The 21,469-nt window shown below is 35.8% G+C and overlaps 2 protein-coding genes across 3 annotated transcripts in view; one reads left to right on the plus strand and one right to left on the minus strand.

The window, feature by feature from the left end:
• The window catches only part of LRRN3 (leucine rich repeat neuronal 3), a 34,276-nt gene extending 29,601 nt beyond the window's left edge, over positions 1-4,675 (minus strand). Inside the window, exon 1 of the mRNA XM_032687890.1 lies at positions 4,078-4,675. The gene's annotated coding sequence lies outside the window, so the exon portion shown is untranslated. The remainder of the gene's footprint in view (positions 1-4,077) is intronic.
• IMMP2L (inner mitochondrial membrane peptidase subunit 2) overlaps positions 1-21,469 on the plus strand; it is a 424,389-nt gene that overhangs the window by 194,974 nt on the left and 207,946 nt on the right. Inside the window, exon 4 of one of the 2 annotated variants that reach the window (XM_032687892.1) lies at positions 18,384-18,441. The exons of the other annotated variant lie outside the window; for it this stretch is intronic. Coding sequence (XP_032543783.1) covers positions 18,384-18,426 — 43 coding nt within the window. The 3' untranslated portion in view covers positions 18,427-18,441. Of the gene's footprint in view, positions 1-18,383; positions 18,442-21,469 lie in introns of those variants that run through there. 2 annotated transcript variants of the gene reach the window in all.

Raw genomic sequence — 21,469 nt, forward strand, 5'->3', positions numbered from 1 at the left:
TTTATCCAGCTTTGCAGTGTTTACCTCTAAATACAGATGCTGATGCAGGAAGGAGAACTGCTAAATGATTTCTTTTGTGCCAGTGTTGTCAAAAAGCATTTCCCAGTTTGACTGAGTCTGTGGGAGCTGAGAGCAGAAGAGAGGCAAAAATTCTTTTCTGCTCTAATACAGAGGTTAGTAGAGTTAAACTATCATTAAATTTGGGGTAGATATTTTAATGAATTCCAGAAATTTGGCAACTGAATAGAAATAATGGGAATAGAGATCTTATTTTCTTTGAATTAGAGTGTTGCTGCTTGTGGCCAAGATGAAAGAGGGAGAGTTGTATTGAGATAAATCTTTTGTTAAAAAGAAATATTTCTAAATGAAGGGTAATTGTTTCAAGGATATACTGTATAAATTTGTGGTTATAAAATTAATAGTTCGCTTCATTTCAACATCTGCATTTGTTTTTGCTTTGCAGAAAACCAGTAACAGGTTTGGGAGTGCTAGGGGTGAGAGCATGTCTGTAGCTTGTATTATGGTTAATTGATTATACAGCACTATCTTCCATGTATAAATAATAGGAAATCCTATTGGGAGAGGGTAATTGGATCAAGGAAATTTGTGAAAATAATTTGTATTTTGCCCTCATGGAAATGTTCTTTCTCACCAGGTGTCACATTCAGCTGCTCCACAAAGAAACCAAATTATGTTACTGACATCCATGTTGGATATGAACTTTTATCAGTTCAGGTCAGCTGAGGATATCAATTCATTGTGGAAACATTGATGAAATAATTTATAGATTTTATGTATAATACTGAAAGTCATACTGTTTGTTTAAATAAGTTCTTTATGAACTATGCCATTTCACAATAACAAACAGCTTTTAACAGTTTGTGGACTAGTCAGTTGAATAAGTAAAAGGTACAGTAACTCCTTTTTACAGTTACATTACAGTTGTCATGAGAAGTATTGATTTTTCTCTTAATACTAATGTGTTTAATGACCTTTCTAAATGACATCTGTCAGTACTGTTTCTTCTCAAATTCTACTGGCATTTTCCTTTCAGTAAAGGATTTTAATTCCTTGTTGTGGTGTTAGAATGAGAATTAATATTCTTTTAAAAGTAGCACGAAGGCTTGTAGAAAGCTTTTTCTGTTAAAAAAAATTTTTACAAGCTGTCTGAATTTTGATCTTCAGAAAAACTTTAGAAATTATCCATTCTTTGGTCTTCAGAAAATAGTTCCTTGAGCGCTACATGTGAAATTAGTTTTTCATTGTCAGTTTTTGCTACTTGATATTAATTAGAGTTTGTGGAATTTGACATGGAAGGGTTTGTTAAGATAGTTTCTGACAATATCTCTCTCAAGAGTTTTGTTTTCCTTTAACTTTTAACGGTACTATCTGAAGAAAGGATATATCAATTAACTAAAATGTTGATGTGCCTATAGTGCAAAAAGGTTTCGTTTTTCTCTGTGGTGACTTTTCTTTCAGAAGTTAGATGGAGCTTGTCTTGAAAAACTCTTTGCTTTCTACCAGTTTTTTCTATTGTTTTGATACTCTAAAACTTGGCTATTAAATACCAGCCTACCTTTAGTTAGAGTGATTGTCGCTAAGCAGCAAAGCTCTTGGGTTGCTTGTAGAATAATTACTAATATAATAAAGGTTAGGGGTGAGAGTCAAAGCAAGTGGCTCCAACACTGCTAAGTGGTTTGCTCTCACTTGCAAACACTTAATTTTGCTCCCTAGTGTAAAGGGACAAGTGATCATAAGTGATTTGCAGGACTTGAGTATTTTCATAAGCTGCTCAATCTTGATCAATTAGCAAAGATTATACACAATATTTTTGATCTGCAATACACGTTAGCAACATTGCCTAGTTGATCTGGTATAATTGTGGTGCAAAAATGAAACACTCCCCCACTTCAGGGTACTCCAAACAGGCATGCTCTGATGTCATGCTCAGAGCTGCCACCCTGAGAGGCGGGACTTTGGGGGTTACCATAACAACATCAGCCAGTCGTTGTCTGACACTACAACATTATTACAGGAGCTTTGAGGGAGTATTAACCAAAATACAGTCACCATGCATTTTAAGAATGTCTTTGCTGTGTCCTGAGACACTGCATCTACAGCATATTTTGTCTGTACATGTATGATTGAAATGGCCACATTTTTCTGAAACTCTTTGGCATATCTATGTAATATTTTAAAGTGACACACTAGAGTATATGTGGCAAAACCCAATATGTATTAGTGTAAAATTACTCATATTTACTTATTTTTTACATTTAAAATGAGTAAGAATAAAGATTCAGAAAAGCTGAGCAGGTACCATGGTGTGTAGAAAAAGTTTCCTCTGAGTAGTCCTTTGCACATAGCATGAAGAGATCAGAATCAGGTTTTCTCATATATTGTATAGCACATTCTGTAAAAATGCAATCCAGGAGCTTGAAATTCTCGTTTTAACAACTAAAATGCACATGTAATATGAATGAAACTGGGATACTTAATTAGACCAGAGATAGTGTTTCATATAAAATAAGCCAGCTTGCTTTAAACAGATTCCATAGACCAATCTGAAATAGAAGAAGCAAGCTTGCCAATAGCAGGAGCTAATACTTCCATACCTTTCATTTTGTACTCTGAAAAGAAAACCTCTTCTTAAGCTCATTCATTTTCCAGAGGGAATGCCAAATGCTGTGGCACATTGTCACAGCTGCTTTATTGTCACCATTTACAAAGGTCACCTGAATTAATTGACTTCTTACCAAACATATTGTTAAGCTACCCGTCGCCTGACATTTTTGGAAAGGTGGCAGACTTAAAGCCAGTGGACTATCTGTTGATGGTTGTTTCACAATGTTAGTTTCTCAAAACACAGTAACTCTAAAATTACAAGCAAATAATTGCTTTGCTGCAAAGGAACAAATTCTTTATGATGTTTTCCAGACTGTACAGGAGTGAGGGGGCTGAGGGGAGAAAAAGAGGTGGGAGAAATACTCTATATACTGAGGTAGTTTTAGTACAGATACAGTGCTCTAAAAAGCAAACAAAAGCATACAGGAAGATGCAGGCTGTATTTTTTCACTTTGAAGCATGCATTAGATAACTAACCTGTCTTTTTTTATGGTGTAAAGTAATATATCTCCCTTTCACTGATGCATGAATCTCAGATCCATGCTGATGGACTTTACTGAATGTGGTTTTTATTTGAAGGGATACTAAGGGATACTCTTATACTGCATGAAAGAAATTACATACGCATAAAAACATTAGGCAACAGTAGTGCTAGCATGAAATTTTATGTTGATTAAATTGGCTAAATAGAAAATCATTGATTTTTTTTTCTAGCCCCCTGTATTTGCTTCCTCCTCTATGCCCCTGTGTTTGGTTCTCTTTCTCAACAGCAGTGCTGGGCAAAAACTCCAGCTAGACATGTGAAAACAAAGACATGGAAAGCAAAGACAAATAATTCTGAGCCTTTCTATACTACACCAGGCAAAGCTTTTGTACTGATGCATCTGAACAGTGTTCTTACGTGTAAATATACTTTAGAGGCACCCTGCTGAGATCCTGTTAATTACCAAAGAAGATTAGAACTCTTCTGCTTAATGTGATCCTTTTTACCTTACGGTCTGTTCCAGCTGCATCAGTAATCAGACATTCACACTGTCCCTTCTGACTGGAAAGGGGATGTTTTCAAGCGAAGTCATTTGCCACAATCCTTAAGATGTAGCCTGGCAGAAATTCAATAACTGTTTGTGATATGCTCATTCAGCCTCGCTCCTCAGTGGTTTTTAGGTCCTGACATAAACAGCATTTCCCTTAATCCTAGCACTGAAGAGAAGAAAGGAGGCTGTCCTGTGTCTTGTTTTATTTATTTCAAGCTAACAAATGCACTAATCTGATACTACAGCAATTATATTTAGATTATCTCTGACATAGAAAGCAAATTGCATTTGCATTTCTGTTTAGAAATTAAAATGTGAAAATATGCTAATAAAATAACTTTACAAAAAGAAGGAAGGAGAAAGAGTCCACAAGTTAAGATAAAAGTCAGGGTAAAATTGAAAATAAAGAGAAACTTACCCTATAATAGGAGTAGTTTCAGAGCTGGAGGAGTTCTTGCATCTCAGTAATTTGGAATCCTTAATTCAGGTAGCCACATACTTGTATTAATGCCAGAGTCTGAATAGATGTGCATACATGTATGTATGGGCGTGAATCGCTGTCTAGCGGTCTATATAATACAAAGATGTATCTATTGATATCCTACAAAATGAGAGACACTCTGTGCTGCCAGCTGAGATGCCTTGCCTTTGCCAGAGCGCTGTTGCTGCCTGGCTCTCTGAGGCTCGCAATCCAGTGGAAAGTGTGTGGGGGAAGAGAGATGCTCGCTAGCTGCTCTTATTTCTCCTTGTTTCCGTGGTGGTTAGTGGTGCATCGTTCAGCCGCTCGATTGTCACACTGACATGGTGCTGCCTGTCAGCGGTCATTAATAACTGAGCCCCTTCCCCTCCCCAGAGAGGAGCCGATGCTCCGCCGTGCCCAGATGCCGCGTAATACGCGCGGCTGCGCCAGCCGGGATGGCCGTGGGAAGCTGTCTGAGACGTGACTCTGCTGCTTCGGGTACGGGTACACGAAACCAGCCTGTGCACTCTTCCAGATATCTCTTCCGATTTGTGGGAGCTACAGGGCATGCTTTGTGTTTGTACAGAACAGATTGGGAGGTCCAAATTTCCCCCCCTCCGCCCCCGCTTTGTTTTTTTTTTTTCCCCAGTGTTTTTTCTTTTTTTTTTTTTTTTTTTTTTTTAAATGGTGTTATCTGTACCCAGAACAACTTATTAGAGATCACTGAAGTTCTGCAAAGGCTGCCGTGGTTCAGAAGACACTGTATGTTGAAACCACTCAGGAAAAATATGCTGTACTTCACTGCCAGTTTTGGTGCTTTTTTTAAGTGTAAGACAGGAAAAGATTTTACAGACTACACCCTTTCAAAATTTTGTCAAATATTACATTTTTCTGCCTGTATTTATGAGTAGAAAGTAAGAACAATAATACATCTTCCTGAGGAATAAAAATTCAGAACAAACTGAGAAAGGAGTTGGTTAAATAAAGCCAGTTACTTTCAGTCTCTGTCTACTTGAGTCTCTCTTTTATGGCCATCCAATTATATAAACAATAGGCCGCACAGATTTGTTCTTCCCTTTCTTCCTTCTTTCTCTCTTTATGCCATACTCTTTGGTGAAGAATTCATTTTTCCCCCATTTTCTGTGTCCATGAACAAAGAGTATACAAACTATGAAGGTTTTAAAAATTGTAAAATAATTTGTGATTATCATCATCCCTTCTTCCAAATATATGAAACAATAAATGAGATAGATATTGTTAGGAAAAGGTTGAGATTTTTTTAATTATAAATACTATTTATAATAAATAGTAAATGAAATTACTTTATAATAGAAGATGAACAATAATGAAGAACAAAGAACTGGTTATCAACAGGTCAAAAAAAAAGAAAATGTTGGATCTCGTGTGTGAATTCAGTCCCACAGCCCTGACCGAGGCAGGCCACCCTCTAGTGGACTGAAGTGAGATGTGGTTCTCATTTCACACTCATCTACTTTGAAGAAAGGCTTACAGTTCTGTCTATTAATAATAAGAAAAATTTGTGAAGACTAGCAAATGGTGTAAATTGGAGTACTTTTTGCAACAGCAATAGCAACAGAATTCTATTATAATATGGTTGCTATTTTATGAATACTACATTTCATCTCGATTCACTTTGAGTCTGAGATCTTGGGACTGCATTGTTTTCAGTTTTATTCTGTAAGAAAATTATTTTACTCTTCATAAAAACACTTACTATGGAAAGTGAATTAAATTAATGCCAACTTCCTGAATAAATTTCAGGTTGTTATAACTGGTTAGAGCAAAATCACTCCTATTAAACTCACTGGTATTTACACTGTTTCTGTAATAAAGCAGTATTTTCCTTCTGCCACAATTTTTGAAATACTACATTTAAACTAAATACAGTGAACAAAGTTTTAATTTTTTTTTAAAGATGTGTGCCATTCATTTTTCACTCATACAATTGTAGGACTGCCTGACAATTGAAATAATAGCATTTAAGTGGCAGGTGTGTGCAAATATGTGAGCTACTCTAGATGAGGGTAAGTAGCCAAGTGGCCCTTTGATATTTTCCCATTCTCTTATTATGGGCATTCAATTTTTTTCTAATGTGAGTTAAAGATTTATAAGAAAAAATTGGAACTAACCCGCCTTTCAGGTCTTCTTGCCTTAGTTTGGGATAGGCAACCCCTCAAGTCAGAAACTTGTCATGTCACCTTTCTGTAACCTCAGGGCTCATTGGTGAAACCTTGTTTCTCCTTTGCTCCCACAAAACGGGGCCTCTGTTAGTATGTAATGTTCACCACCATGAGCTGCAAATACAACCCACTGTAAACTTCCCAAAGTGAACCTATGATCCTTCCCTGCTGCACAACCTAATGTCCCATGTCGGATGGGATAATGCTCACGATGTGTTAAGTAAGCACAACCCAAAGCCAGAAAAGTAAGACTTCTTGCCATGCTAGCCCCCACAAGAAAAATGGTAATCCTTCGTGATCTCAACCATGTCCTACCTATCCCGCCAAAAGGTATTAACCTGTGCTACGGGTGGGATAATGGTTAGAGTAAGAGAAAAGAAAATTTCCAAAATTTTAGGAAAAGTTGAAAATACAAAAATGTTTTGTTAAAGCCAAATAAATACCATTTCTCTTAGCCAGTGGAGAAACAGAAGATCTGGGGGAAAGGGAATAGGTAGGGACTAGCACTGCCCTTACATGAAAGCTTTCTTGGGTTTTGCCCCTAACTGCCTCACATACTCACTGTCATTCATTCAAAATCTGGCTTTCTAATTAATGTGAGAATCATGCAAAAACATATTCAATGATTTGACATGTGAAATTAAGATTACAGAAGTGCTTCATTTTGGTTGATTGGTATGGACTGTGTAATTAGAGGGCTAGATAATTAAGTCAGCTAAAGTATACTTACATGAAGAAAGTCAGTTCTTATGATAGACTATATACACAATTAAAGTGCCTCCTTGATAGGCATACATTTACATTTTAGTTAAAATGTTATTATATGATAATAAAGTTATGTTTCATGCAAAAAAGTGAAATAATTGAATTTTGTAATTTAGGTAATGCAAAAGAGTAATTTTTTTTCCAAACTGTCTGCAGGAGAAAAGTATCTATTCTAACCAATACAATTATGATCATTAAAGTTCATTAAACTGTTTTCCTGCTGATTTCACTATGGTGCTTGGTGGTTTTAAAATAGCAATATAATCTATTTTATCAGAACCATATATAGCTTAATAGGTTACAGGATATAAAAAAATTCTCTCAGACTGATAGAGAGATGGTGAAATTAATGTAGACTAACTCCAGCAATTTATTTAGCATGCATTTTATCTGATTACTGAGTGCACGTGAAATAAACTAATTAATTAGTTGTTTGTAATGGACAATAAACACTGCATAAAAACCTTAGTTATTAAAAAACAGTGGTTCTGTGTTTGCATTTTTCTCAAAATTTGAAGAGGATTTCAAAACTTTTCCCCTTTTTTCTTTACATAGAAACGTAGAGCATCCTTGGGCCTTAATATCACAGAATATGCTGAGTTGGAAGGGACCCACAAGGATCATTGAGTCCAGCTCTTAGCCCTGCACAGGATCATCCCCAAGAGTCACACCATGTGCCTGAGAGTATCATCCAAATGCTTCTTGAACTCTGTCAGGCTTGATGCTGTGATCTGTAGGCTTGTTGTGGTTCAGGGTATTAACTGTGACCATTTCTAGTGTTTTTAGGCTCTGAGACCACAGCTGCATTTAGAATGCAGCAAGTATAATTAAGGACTGTAATAAATACTATGTAGTTAAAATAAAAAACCCACGACTATTTGATTTAAATTCTTAGATGACACACTTTATGTCAGAAATTGGCAATTAAAAAATTTAAGTGTGTATCCAAACAGATTATGCCCATGTGTAAAAGAAACAACATTTTTTCGGTAGCTTTATCACTTATGACTACACGTGTCCCTATCTTGGTTTCTGAGGCACCATGCCTACAAGAAGGAGGGTTCAGTGGTGGCTTTTCTCACTTTCTTCTTGTGTCCCTTAGAGTAAAAAAAGACATGAGCTGGTATTTGTTTGACAGATTAATTCTCACCAGTTCTGCAAAGCACACCCTTAGTGTATCTTCCATGTGGGATGTGAGGAGGTATTCCTTTCTGAGTGAAGGTCCAGGATTGCTCAGATTCAAAGAAACCTGCTTTTTGGTGTCATCAGTTAACATATTAATTGATTTATTAATAATAGCCAGTTATCATTGTGTGATTTGCCTGGAAGAGAGAAAAAAGAGCCATCACTTCATGTAACCCCATTCTGCCAGCATTTTCAGTGCAATGTCATCAATCTGACATTGTCATGCACATTTTTAGATATTATGACCAGACTATTGACATTTTCCTATAAGGGTTATGCTTCAATACAGACAAGGAGTAATTTTTATTAATTTGTATCCCTCCAAAATTGAATCATTTTTCAATGATAAGCAAAAGCGACATTTCTAGCTCGTTTTTTGTCTTTTTTGAAGATGAAAGGCTTGTTGCCAACAATGAATTCAAATTTCTACAGTTGTTCTTCATAATGGAAAGTGTTATGCTCAGATTATTTAACCTGCTACCAAGTTTCTTTTATCAGATCTAAGAGTTAGTGTTGATACAATAGCATAGTTTCCTAAAGCAGAGCAAAATAAATCTAAGCCATGAATCTGTAAAGAATGTCACATAAGGAAAACTTCACATCTACCCAAAGCCCCACTTACTTTATTAAAAACTTGGTAGGTTCTAGGTGCCATATGAGTTAGCAAAATATGGAACTGCGTAGTAAAAAGAGCCTTATAGTACAGGCAAATTCAATCATGTGTGATGGGGTTGATGAAAGCAGTGGTGATGAGCTCATCTTGGTGATCAAGGAGATTTTGCATAGTTCAGCAAATTTACCTGTTCATTTAGCAACTGTGTTCTATAAAACAGAAAGTACGAGATCCCAGGCAAGAACTATATTCTCTTTCCTCATTATAGGTCCCAGAGCTATAGTCAGCCTTCCTCAGGAGTGACTTAAGGCCTGAAAAATCTTAACATGTTTTATACCTACTGAATCCAACACAGAGTGATATCTGAGTTCTTCTAATTTTCATCCTTGACCCTATTTTAATAGGCAATAATCCCTGCCATATCAGCATGTGCTGAAGGCTGGAAGTCTTCATATGAGTCACACATAGCAACCACAGCCTCCCTATGTCACATGGGACTCTTAATGAAGATGCAGTAGTGAAAAACAGCTAGAGAATGTTTATATGGAACTGGATTGGGTAGATGAAATATCTGTAAAGCAATTTTCAATCTCAGTGTATATATTTCATTTAAAAATTCATTTCATCTCAAGTTTATGTCTAGTGGTGACATCTCAGGTTTTGTAGCGTTTTTGTAGCAAGTAATTAAGTTATGACTTACTGGGATCTTCTCAATAGTAGATCTTTAGGACTGAGATGCTCTTATTGATTTCTTAAGGATCTGCTCGTTATTCATGGGACCTAGAATGTGCATGGGATATATCTGTTAGTGTCATGGCTCTTTGAGCTAATCTGTAATTAAGGTTGATGAAGAAAATAGTGGCAGTAATGATTTGAATATAAGGCCTAGAATTTTCATCCTGGCGGTGATTTGTTGTAATTCTTATGGGTGGTGATGAGTCTTGATCTTTCTGTCCTTACAGAGAGGATTTTTTCAATTTCTTTGCTCATATCTAGTTTCCTTTCTATGGAATATTAACTGATGTTTTATGTGAAACAGGTTTATCCTTTTTCTGTTGGCATTGTGTGGTGTGGCAAATAGTACATGATCAGTGAGAGGAAACATCCTTCTCAATTTTTTTTTAAATTTAGCCACTTAATTTATCCCTGATAATGTCACACTTGTCGCAATATATGGCATATATATATGGCAAGTCTCCATGTGTTTCTTGGGGGCAGAACTTCGGACCTGAATTTCTCTCCTTTTTTGATGAAACTAAACAGACTATTTTTATTACATTTTATTGTGGTTTAGTATTAAAAGTGGATGGACTACAATAGCAATTCTAGATTACATGCTTTTCATAGCTATTTGCACAAGAGCTATATTGGCTATTTAGAAAACTTTATAGAGTTACTAAGTTAAATATTAGAACTAAAATGTCATTCTGCTTTTAGTTACTTTTACTCTGAGGCTAGGAGAAGCATCAGAGTTATTTTCCCATGCCACCAATAGCATGAATTTATCTTGGTGATGACAAGAAACAGCATGAATAAGTGCAGTGTGTGTTCAGAATATAGTTGCCTAATGATAGTTTAAATCAAGTACACTAAACTATTGCACTGTAATGGGTACCAAAATAAAGGTCTTAGTAGTTTAGTTGACAGTTTTATTTTTTTCAAGTTGCAGATCTAGAAAATTAATTGAAAGGCCACTGGAACATACAACATCCTTACTGATTAAAGTCCAAACAATGTAATTAAGAATGCAGTAAACATTTTCCTTCATCTGTCATTTGACTACCAAAACCCATGGGTGCACGTTACGTATTTATCTTTAAATATAAAGCTATATTTACATCAGTAAGTTCAGGTAAAAAGGATCATGTACATAATGACTTACTGGAGGAGGAGCTGATTCAGAGGCTTTCACATAGTCCCCATTACTAAGGAAACCACTTATTTTGTCTGTGCATGTTTTGAATAGTTGTCTCATTTGAAGTCTGGTGCTCAGACACTGAGGATTGCATTAAAGCACTGAGAAAGAGGCAAGGAAAACAAAAGAGGCATAAACCACTCTAAGGAGTAGAGAGTATTGCATTAAATGCTTATGAAAGTGTACATATCTCTATATATTTGAGAGATTTGTGTATATATATATATATATATATATATATGTATGCATTTTTATTGTTTTGTTCCTACAAAAACCAACTTGAAAATATTAATAAGTAAAGCAGGGAAAGCAGATGTTGTTTTGTCCTGCATTTTGCATGCCTCTATTGTAAGGACTCTTGAGAAATCTTGTGTACTATTTAGGTAGCAACAAATATGAGTTCTGATTTTCATTCCCTGAAACGAAACAGGGTATTATATTGAAGTAGAAATGTCCCGATCCACTAGTAATGGCTAAAACAAGACTGGAGGGATGGCTATGCATTCAACAGTTGATCAGACCTTTGCTTGGAAAGGGAGTCTGTTTTGGCAAAATTCCTTGATGAAGGTTAAGACATGACTGCAAATACACACTCAGACATACTTATGTTATATTTGGGCCACCACATTTACCCCCCACGAATAGCACATAAATTCTGTACTGACCAAATGCTTATATTAACAAACAATAATATGTATTGATATGCTCAGAAACAAAAGGTTGCCTTGGTACAGCCAGATAAATCTGGTTTAATGGGATATATTTTTAAAGTATAAGCATTTAAATATCTTGGAACTGATTTCAAAGTATTCCTCAAAGATCAGAATTGATCACAAATAAGCTCAAAGTGTCAGAGAAATGTAGAAATCTTACAGATTACCAGAGAACTGCAGGGAAATTAAGTTTGTGGCCAACAAATGTTCTTATCCAGCATGTCCAGTATATGAATTAGTTTATCAGTTTGTTTTTCTGTCAAAAAGGATAGAAAGCTGAAGACAAAGGTGGAAATACCCATTTTTAAGGCCTACAAGGCAATGACTCTGTAGGGTCATGTGACAACAAAACTAGTACTACAGAAAGTTAATTTCCCCTGTGTTTAGTGTGTGTTAATGTCAATTTATTTTTAAATGAATAGACTTAAGTCATCAGCCACTGCCATCTGATATGTCTGATGAATAATTATTGTTACCTACTTCATGAGCCATTTTATGTGGAGGTCAATAAGCTAAGATGATCCCAGCTTGGGGGCAAGAAACTGGAATCCTTTATTGGACTCACAAGTTCATATTTAAAGGGTTTAGGGTCTACATATTCAACAGGGGGTTTGCATATTCATTCTATTACAACTAGGGGTTTTACAGGGATGAAGTAGAAGAGGAAAACCCAGGTTAACAAATCGGAGGTCTTAACACATACATCATAGGGGAAAAACCATTTTATCTTGGGGGAATTACAAGGGGAAAAAAGGTATTTGGGTTTACAGAATGCACAGGATCCAGGAAACACAAAGGGAGAGATAAAGCACAATAGGTCTTCTGCACAGGTTTGATGAGATCAGGGTGCAGACTCTCTGGCTTGGGCAGGACACTCCACACAGATGATATCTCATTTACTTCGCCCATGCCTTTTTGCAAAGACCGCTCAGATCTCTCTCTGCATATATTATATTTTGGGATCCAACAGTTTTGGGTGAGAAAGTTTGCTTTTAAAGCTAATATTCCTTAAAGGGATTTATATGTGTGCTTATGTGCACAATTAATGAACAGCCTGTCCCTATAGATTTTTTCTTTAACTTCTTGATTGTTAAAGCGGGGTGGGGGGGGAATGACAGCTGCGGTAAAGCTGACAAGCTGACATGTCCTTGCCTTGACTTAGTTGAACAATTTTGGTTGAAGCAAAATAAATGTCTTGAGATTACACAGAGATATCAGAACTCATTTGTCTCAGCTAAGAAATATCAATTTTTAATATTTCAGAATATTTGTATTTGCTCAATACTGTACTGGTTATGTTTGCTCTCTGCTATCTTATTGCAAGAATTCACAACATGCCTCAAGGAACACTAAAATCATTGCTATTCATTATCCTTAAATTTTTGTTTGCAGCAAGAAATAAGATCTTCAGTGTTTTTGGTAATACTGACCATTTCCTTTATGCTGTAACTGGTATGTTTCCAAAAAATGCATTCAGCCTCTAACTCCCATCAGTATTATCATAAAAGAGATGAAATCAATATTTTTAATAAAATGACTGGGATAGGTAACGTCAGAGAAAGCTAACGTCTGTTTCATTACAAGGGTAAGTTTATCGGGTGAGGACCAGGACCATTTGATACTGAGAGATAATTAAGAGTTAATAATTTAATTTGCAATTCAAGTTACCAGAGAACAAGAACTCACATTTTGTAATGACTTAAATATTTGGTAATTGGGTAAAATTGTAATATAAATAATTGTTTAGTGCCAAGTAAATTTTATGATAATATCACTGTGAGGAGAGGGCAACGGATGGGTTGAATGGGAGAAGGAGGAAACTAGGAATGTCATTCAGAAAGGCTGTTTGAACCTTAATAATAGAAATGGGATTACACTCTAAGCAGTCGACAATGAAAGGTCATTTGGAGCCAATAAAATGTAATTCTGCTGTAAATTGTGGCCTTATTAGAAATAACTGAGGAGGAGAACATACCTCTATATTACTGGTTGATCAAGAGAGTGAGCTCACAGCATGGCACAGCTGTGGAAAAAAGCAAATATGCCCTAGGATGCTCCAGGATTGTTGTTCCCAGTTGTTCCAGGAGCAGTAAGGAATTAGTAACACTTTGGACACTTCATTTAGAATAATTAATTCAGTTGTGATTTTGTGCTTGAAAAACATTCTGAACTCTAACTGGAACACATGCAATTAAATACTACTCAGATGAGAGCAGAGCCTGCATTACAAAGGGGTTTGTAAAACCTTGCCTTCTATAGTGCAGGAGAGTTGGGGAGAAAATAAGATTCTTGCTGATAAATATGTCCTGCTGGTACACAGTGAGGTAAAGGTAGCAGAATAATCAAATTTGTATGTGACTATGATTCAATTTAAGTCTGGAAATTAAAAGAGTATTAGGGTTTTTTTTCTTCACGTTTTAGTCATCACATCCTGGAATAAATTTCCATTGGAAATAGTTTGGGTAGAAAATCGAAACCAAGAGCAAACCAAAACAACCACAACCCAGATGAAATCAATCACTAGCAAAGAAACATCTTTAGAGATACTGATTGGTATATTTATAAAAGAGGTGCATTTACAAATAGCTGACTTCATGCCTACAGAAGAAGCTAGACTAATATTTTAGGAAGACCTCTCCAGTCCTTTTTTTTTGCTTATCAAAGATAAAACCTACATATCAGATTTCTGTATAAATCTAGTCCTCATCTGTATGTTCTAAAATCTATTGAGCTTTTTTTGATAATCTTAAATATTTGTGACTATTGGAATTTATAACTCCACAACTGGTGGGAATACTCATTTTTCAATGTTAAAACAGCTTTTCTCAATATTTACCCAGGTAAATACAAATAAAGCAAATATAAGTATAGTAATTTACATTTACTTGCCATTATAAAATAGTGCTTTAACTATCTCTACATGCAAATAATTGAGTGGCACTGCAGAAAGTTCAGAAGAAAAAAAGGAAACTAATATCCATATTATAGTCTTTAATTTCTACTTTTCTAGTAAGTTCTAGAAACAGTAATCCCTTTGATAATATTCTCTAAAACAAATTTTCAGGCCTTAGATTTTACGCAAAGTTTTGTTCAGCTACAAGGAAGTTGCAAAAAGCCTTATATGCACAAAGACAAAAAAATGCATATAAACCTCCTTATCTGATATTCAAAATCCTCAAGCCCCAAAATTGCCTAACTTTTTAGTGTGATCTTTCAGCACTCCTAATTTTGCTGACATCTACTTTTTCTTTGAGTAGCTGTAAGAAATAGCTGCAATAAATCTACTTCTTTGATACATCTGTATTTCTTCCTTGAGCCTTAGGTTGAACTTCTCTTTAGCTAATAGGCCATCGATATGTTCAGCCATCTCCTGAAGTGGCTTTAATAGGCAGGTACATTAACTCATTTCATAGTTTCCTACAGAGAGATATTCATCAAAGTAACAAACTTGATGATGGAAGAGTGTATTCTTCTCATTACTGCTAATTCGAATGTTATGCCAAATAGGCTTTCAGGAACCAGAATACAGATAGTTATGGCCTTAATGAAATAGTAATAACATTCAAACTGGAAACCCAAGAAATTAAAATGCATGGGTTGAAGAGGGAGGAATCAAACTGCTGATACATTCTCATATTTTCCTAACTGTACTCTCAGGACACATATTTTTACAATGGCTGCTGTTATGTCAAATGGAGAATATGGAATTAAACATAAAGGAAGCTCAATATTGCTATTTAAAAATGTACCTCAGGAGTAACCTAAATGGTGAATAATTTGCTACGTCAGGTAGGAGCACTAACTTTTGACCAGGAGAGGAGATTCTAGTAATTCTATTAATTCCACTAACCCTCCTGAGACCATCATGGTTCTGGGTATGAGTTCAGCTACTTTTGGAGAAAAGCCAAACTCTTCATTGCTACCTTTAACTGAATATTCCTAACTGAGCTAACTGTAAATTACCTTAGGCTTTGAATCTCACTTTCCACAGATTCATCTTCCCTGTGCCCAGTCTTTTTCCTCCTCATGAGATTGTGCAAAGAACATGAAATTGCTTTCTCCCACCTTGTCCCTAATTTTTACGAAAAGCAGTTCACCTTTTCTCTGAAGTCTTCCCTGCCGACTTCTCAGGTCTTTGTCCTTGCTAACTTCTGGCCAGACGGATAGGGATTGCAGTCCTCTGCTTCCTCATTCAGGGTGTCTTATGCATCACACACTTTCAAGGATGTCAGTGGTAGGTCTGGCACTTGCTGCTTGTGTGTAATCTCTTCCTTTGGGTGTGGCAGAAAGACTCCTGTAATCTTGGTTTAACGACTGCTGTGAAGTGGTCTGCTTTAGGAGGGCTGAACACACGGCCAGTCTGACCCTAGGACATTGCTGCCTGCGTAAGAACTGCTTAATATTAATAGCCTCTGCTTCCGTGTTCCTTCTTTCTGATACGGAATGAGCATGGGGCAGGCAGGAGAAACACTTATGGAAACGATAAGTGCTGCCTGAGCAACAGCTGCCCCTCACTGCAATGCTCCTAGAATCAGCTGCTGCAACCCCATTTCCTAGTTTACATCATGGAAAGGTAAAATCATGGGTGCAGTCCATTTTTCTTCTTTTAGGTGTAAAACAGCTGAAGCGTATATATATATGCATGAAGGTATATATTTCATGGGTAAATACTTTGAAAGCTTGTTAAGGCAAATAAATTGAAAGGTCAATATTCTGGCTTGGGTGAACTGGTGAGGGAAAGGTGAGGGAAACTGTTACTTGGTATATGCCAGTATGACCTTTTTTTTTGCCCTTGATAAGCACAACTGCACTCCAAGGGTTCTAGGATGCTGATTGTCCCAAATATCCAGTATCTAGGGAAGTCTATACTGCTCTGCCTTGAATAAATTTTGGTTCTATAAAGCTTGAAGATCTATGTTCAGAATTCAGTAAAACCCATTTAAATATTTATTTATAAATTGCTCTGACATCTTCAGTATATTTATGGTCAACACCTATTTCTGCACTCTATATAAATGTCCTGCAACTTGCTTTTTTTTTAAACTGAGTCTAAATTTTATGATCTTGGCTAAGGAGAAGTACAGTATGAATTATTATCCTTGTTCTTTAGTTTTTATGGTTCTTCTCTGTCAGCCTAAGTGGCAAATGCATTTTAAAGCAAATCAAATAACAACAAATTAAGCTTTTTTTTTTCCTTTTTCTTAACACATTTAAATCACTAAAGAGTTAAGATATGCCAATTAACTGGCTTCAACACCATCAATAGGCAGGGTACAAAAAGATCCAGAATTTAAAACCAAATGTCCCAACACATAAGCTGTCTCTTGCACAGGTTTGTTACTGTGAATTACTAGCTTTACCTGTATTAGTTTGAGCATAAATGTGTCACAATCTTTAAACACTATGATTAATCAACCCTTTCAGAAGGTTTAGTATTAAAGAGCTCTATAGTACGTGACAAATCTTTTTGCTCTGAGAATCATACTTCTATTATTTTACCTATGTGTAGATCCTGTGAATATTAAAATTTTCATAGGCTTTTAAAATGGTTTAAAGAAAGAGAGAAACTGCTTTTAAACAATGCAAGGCTATAGGTCTTTATTTTTGAAAGCATTCAATAGGGTCTATAAACACATACCTCACCTTTAATACCATGTAATTCCGTATTTCAGTGGTTCAGTGGGATAATGCACTGACTCTCTAAAGAGCTTGTGGAAATGAAGCATTTAACATCAGCGTCATGGGGCTTATTTGGTAGCTCATTTGCAGTAATTTATTGATAACATCTCAAGGAATCATGGAATCATTCTCACTTTTGTTGACAAATCGTTCCAAAACATACTTGGAGGGAATAAGATAGATGTGGTAATAAAATGTTTTACATTATGAGGTTCAGAACTAAAGTTTTATAAAGAGAAATTTACTGCTGATTTTCTTGAAGCCATGAAAAATGTGAGATAGTGTCTGTCATGGTAGCTATTACAGCATATGCTATGGTAACTTTTCCAAGGCCTATTGTAAACTCTGTTTATATGCTTGGAAATCAAATTACCCGTAAGCTAAAAAAAAAAAGTAAGAGTGAGGTACATATATGACTGAGGAGCATATGTAAGTGAAAACCTAGGAAAAGTGTTGGTTTTTTGAAGAAGGTTTGTGAATTACTGATTTCAGTGTGATCAGAATTTCACCTCTAGGTTTAAGAAATATTAGTACAAAGGTATTTTAGAGAGAGGAATAAAAGAACAAGTTATTTTTGAGATATGCAGCTCATTAACATTTCATTTTCTGTATATATTCCTGGATGACATTTGCTGCAATGCTATTTCTGTCCTGCTTTTTGTATGTGTCCATCCATGCATGTGTGGATATGCATTTCTAGTGAATTTTGTTTTAGATAACACAAGTGTATCTGCAGATGAAATGATCCCAGTACTTAACCAGAGTTTTAAATTAACAAAAGCTCTGAAAATATTTTAAATTGCAGTGGAAGAACAGCAACATTTTCGTTAGTAAAACTTCCCTTGATTGTTATTTGCACGATTATCTGCAACAGCAATAATAAGGCACATGCCATTAAAACAGAAATAAAAATATATCTTTTCATAAGGATCTAAGGTGGCTCATGGAGAGATAAATTTGTGAAGTCTTACTCCTGGAATCCATTTCACAGATGCATACCAGTACTGGTACTGTTGTGAACATGTTCTTCTAATACTTCTTTTAAAAATAAAAGTTAATTGTAACTGCTCCTTCTGGTTTATCTGTTTATCAGTTTTGAAGTAGTGCTGATTTTGAGTGGAGTCTGTAAAGTGTACAGATTTTCAAGAAAACATCAGTTACTCTTTTTGATAACTTTTCTATATTGCCAACAGGTTAATTGTGTCAGAACCTGTTTTCCATTCTCAAGTTGTGTAATAGCTGTGGGACGTTTTCTCAGCTGCTACCCTGGAGATGGAGTTCATTCCACAAATCCACTCTACTGCCTTAAGTCCTCATTAAACTTTCATGATTTTTTAAAGCAGAAGTTTGTCTTTATACAAGTAAATAATTAAGTCATAAATATTTGGAAAATACACCTTATTTATTGATATATTGCTGTATCAGCAAGTATGCCTGCACACTAATATGATAAGATGGTGAATGTGTATTTCAGTGCTGCAGGGTGGTGTCCCAGTATATTTCTTTTTCTCTTTTGAGCTTCTTCTGAAGCAAAGGCATAATTTTCCCTGAACTGTTCTAATTGGCCCACCAATCAATCAGTATTATCATAAGCTCACATTGTGGAATCTGGATGAACAAATGATTTAAATCTTCCCAAGTTCTAAATATCTTTCAAGCATTTAAGTTGGCATATTGTTTTTAAGGCTGAGTAGCAATGACTTATGGTTTATAGGCAGCAACTCAAATTTGTTGCTTAGTTGTTCATTATTAGTACTACTGATTCTTATTTTGTATTACAATCTATTGATAAAACAGCTGAAAAGGAGAAGAGATGCAAAAGAGCTGCATGGTTCTACCTTCATGCCTCTCTCCTCCTTGGTGAGTGTTCCCATTGGGCAGCATTCAAGCATGCAGGCACATGGAGTGTCTCAGGCCGTTGTTGGCTCTGAGGTGGGTGGAAACAGTTCACAAAGGGACTAAGCGATACCCAGATGAAGAGTGCATGGCTGGGAGCAGGAAAGAGAAACAGTTATAGCAAGGAAAGGGACAAGGTGAAAAATTTCTGGTCCTCTGGGAGCAGCAAGCTCTTACCAGTCTGGTACTGGGCTGTAAAACAACCTTTGCAGATTATTTTGCTGGTTGGAGTTTTTCCAACCTTCTGCCATCAGCAGCTGCATTTCCCAATCCCTCTGTGATAGACACCTCCATGGGCTCTCCTCCTCTGACACTTTGCTCGTCCCTGTCTGTATACTGATAGTTGATCAGTGGCAACAGGTGAATAGAGATCTATGTTCTTAGCATGCTGAAGCAGTGCAATGAGTTATAGATCCAACAACTGCTGGAGCCAGGAAAAGATTTTGATAACACCAAAGGGAAGATTATGGCAATCGGCTGTTAGACAGGCTGAGACTAGTGAAGTACTACATGATAATGCCTCAGGAGCAGGCTGATGTGTCTGTGGATTACATCACTATTGAAAGAAGCACATCCTCCTCTCTGGGCTTGATTTCACTCTAATATTGACTGTTGGCAGAAGAACTTGAAAGGGGAGCCAATATGGAGCCACGTTTTTCCCACTCTTCAGCTACTGCTGAAAAAAATTTGTGGCCTAACTTAGAAGCAATAGGAAATATTTCTCTGAGTACAAAAATAAGGCTGGGAAACTGGGTGATGGAAAAAGATGTGAAAGTCAGATAGAAAAATCAGAGAAGCAAGGGTGAGTGAAACAAGAGTGTGTGTAGTACAAAGTCTAATTAGGAACTAATATGATTTTTCAGTTATAAGCTGGGAGTTGTAATTGAAAGTGTCAGAGGAAGAGAGAGATCTGGCTTTATTAGTCTCACGGTGACTAAAGCCATAAATGTGACATGGCAATGAAAAAAGACAAGTGTAAAGACATATCAGGATGTATTACAGCACTTTTAGAAGTGGAAAGAAAATATTGAAGGCAATGTACATGGTACTGATGGGATTTCATCTGAAATTCTGTTTGTAGTTTTGGTCACTTGTGATCGAAACATAAATTCCAAAAGTAAGAAGTTCAAGATGGGTAGCTAAAGCTGAGAAAATAGAGACTGTCTTATACAGATATTATTAAAAATTCTCATTATTTATCCTTTCAGAATAAAGAAATTGTGTTGTCTTTTTTATTCTCCTCAAAGAGAAAGCCACTGACAGAGTGAGAATGTTTAAGTTGTAGAATTATGTTAGCAGAAGAACAAATGATGGTTTATTTGGCAGAAATGAGAGACTAACTATCTGGGAGTGAGATTCTAGATTAGAAGTAAATGTGCTGGCTTGATTCTTTGTCCTAGTCTATGAAACAACTTGATCTTTTTGTCACATGGAATATATAAAATACATAATTCTAAAAGCTGGAAACTAGACAGAAATCAGAAGGATCTTTTTCTAAATTAAAGATTTTTAATCTTTCCCCTACCCTGTACTAGAAATGCTAGAGGGTAAAGTGGAACTGTGAACATGCCACCTTCATAGAGAAAAGAAATTAGAAATAATCTACTAATTATTATCCCTGGACACAAAGGACAGATTTTCTGAGTGAAAGTTGTATATTGCAATAATTCCTCTCTTAAGCCTTCAAAGCACAAAAAGTTGGGCTATATGAGAATATCTATAATGAGATATGTAGGACTGAAAACAAATAAAAAGATTCAATTTATTCAGTTGTTCATAGTATCTATATAACTGATAAGATTAACAATTTACCTGTTTTCTTTCAATACTTAATAAAACTAAGTAATAAATTACAGTGAAAAAATAGATGGAAATGCATGTTCCTTTCGATATCTTCTGCTTTTTTGATTTGATTACACCTCTACACACAAAAATAAGTATTTTCTATAAATATTTTTCTATTAATATTTTTTGCATTGGTGATAGAGATGTTGGCATTTTTCTTTTAGAAGAAAGATGACATGGTAGTGTTCACTAAATGGCTTCCTCCCTTAGATAGGTATATGGACTGTTGCTTTCTGAAAAGTGACCATCTTAAAGAATATATGTATGAAATGCATAAATTCCTCTAAAATTTTCTTAAAAAAGTAAAGATGCTTTGCACACTTTTCTACATTTCAGACTTTCAACCAAACCATCTACATTGTGAGGTTTTATTTATAATAAAAATATGCTTCTCATATTCATTTTTGTAAATACACACTGATTTCAATAAGCCTTATTGCATCTTTATCACTCCAGCTTTGCAGAGAAGTTTGTATCAAGTATGTTCATAGTCAACTTCAGGTATGACTATCAATGCCTATGAAAAATGTGAATTTCC

This window comes from Chiroxiphia lanceolata, chromosome 5 (assembly GCF_009829145.1).
Source record: "Chiroxiphia lanceolata isolate bChiLan1 chromosome 5, bChiLan1.pri, whole genome shotgun sequence".
Classification (NCBI taxonomy): domain Eukaryota; kingdom Metazoa; phylum Chordata; class Aves; order Passeriformes; family Pipridae; genus Chiroxiphia; species Chiroxiphia lanceolata.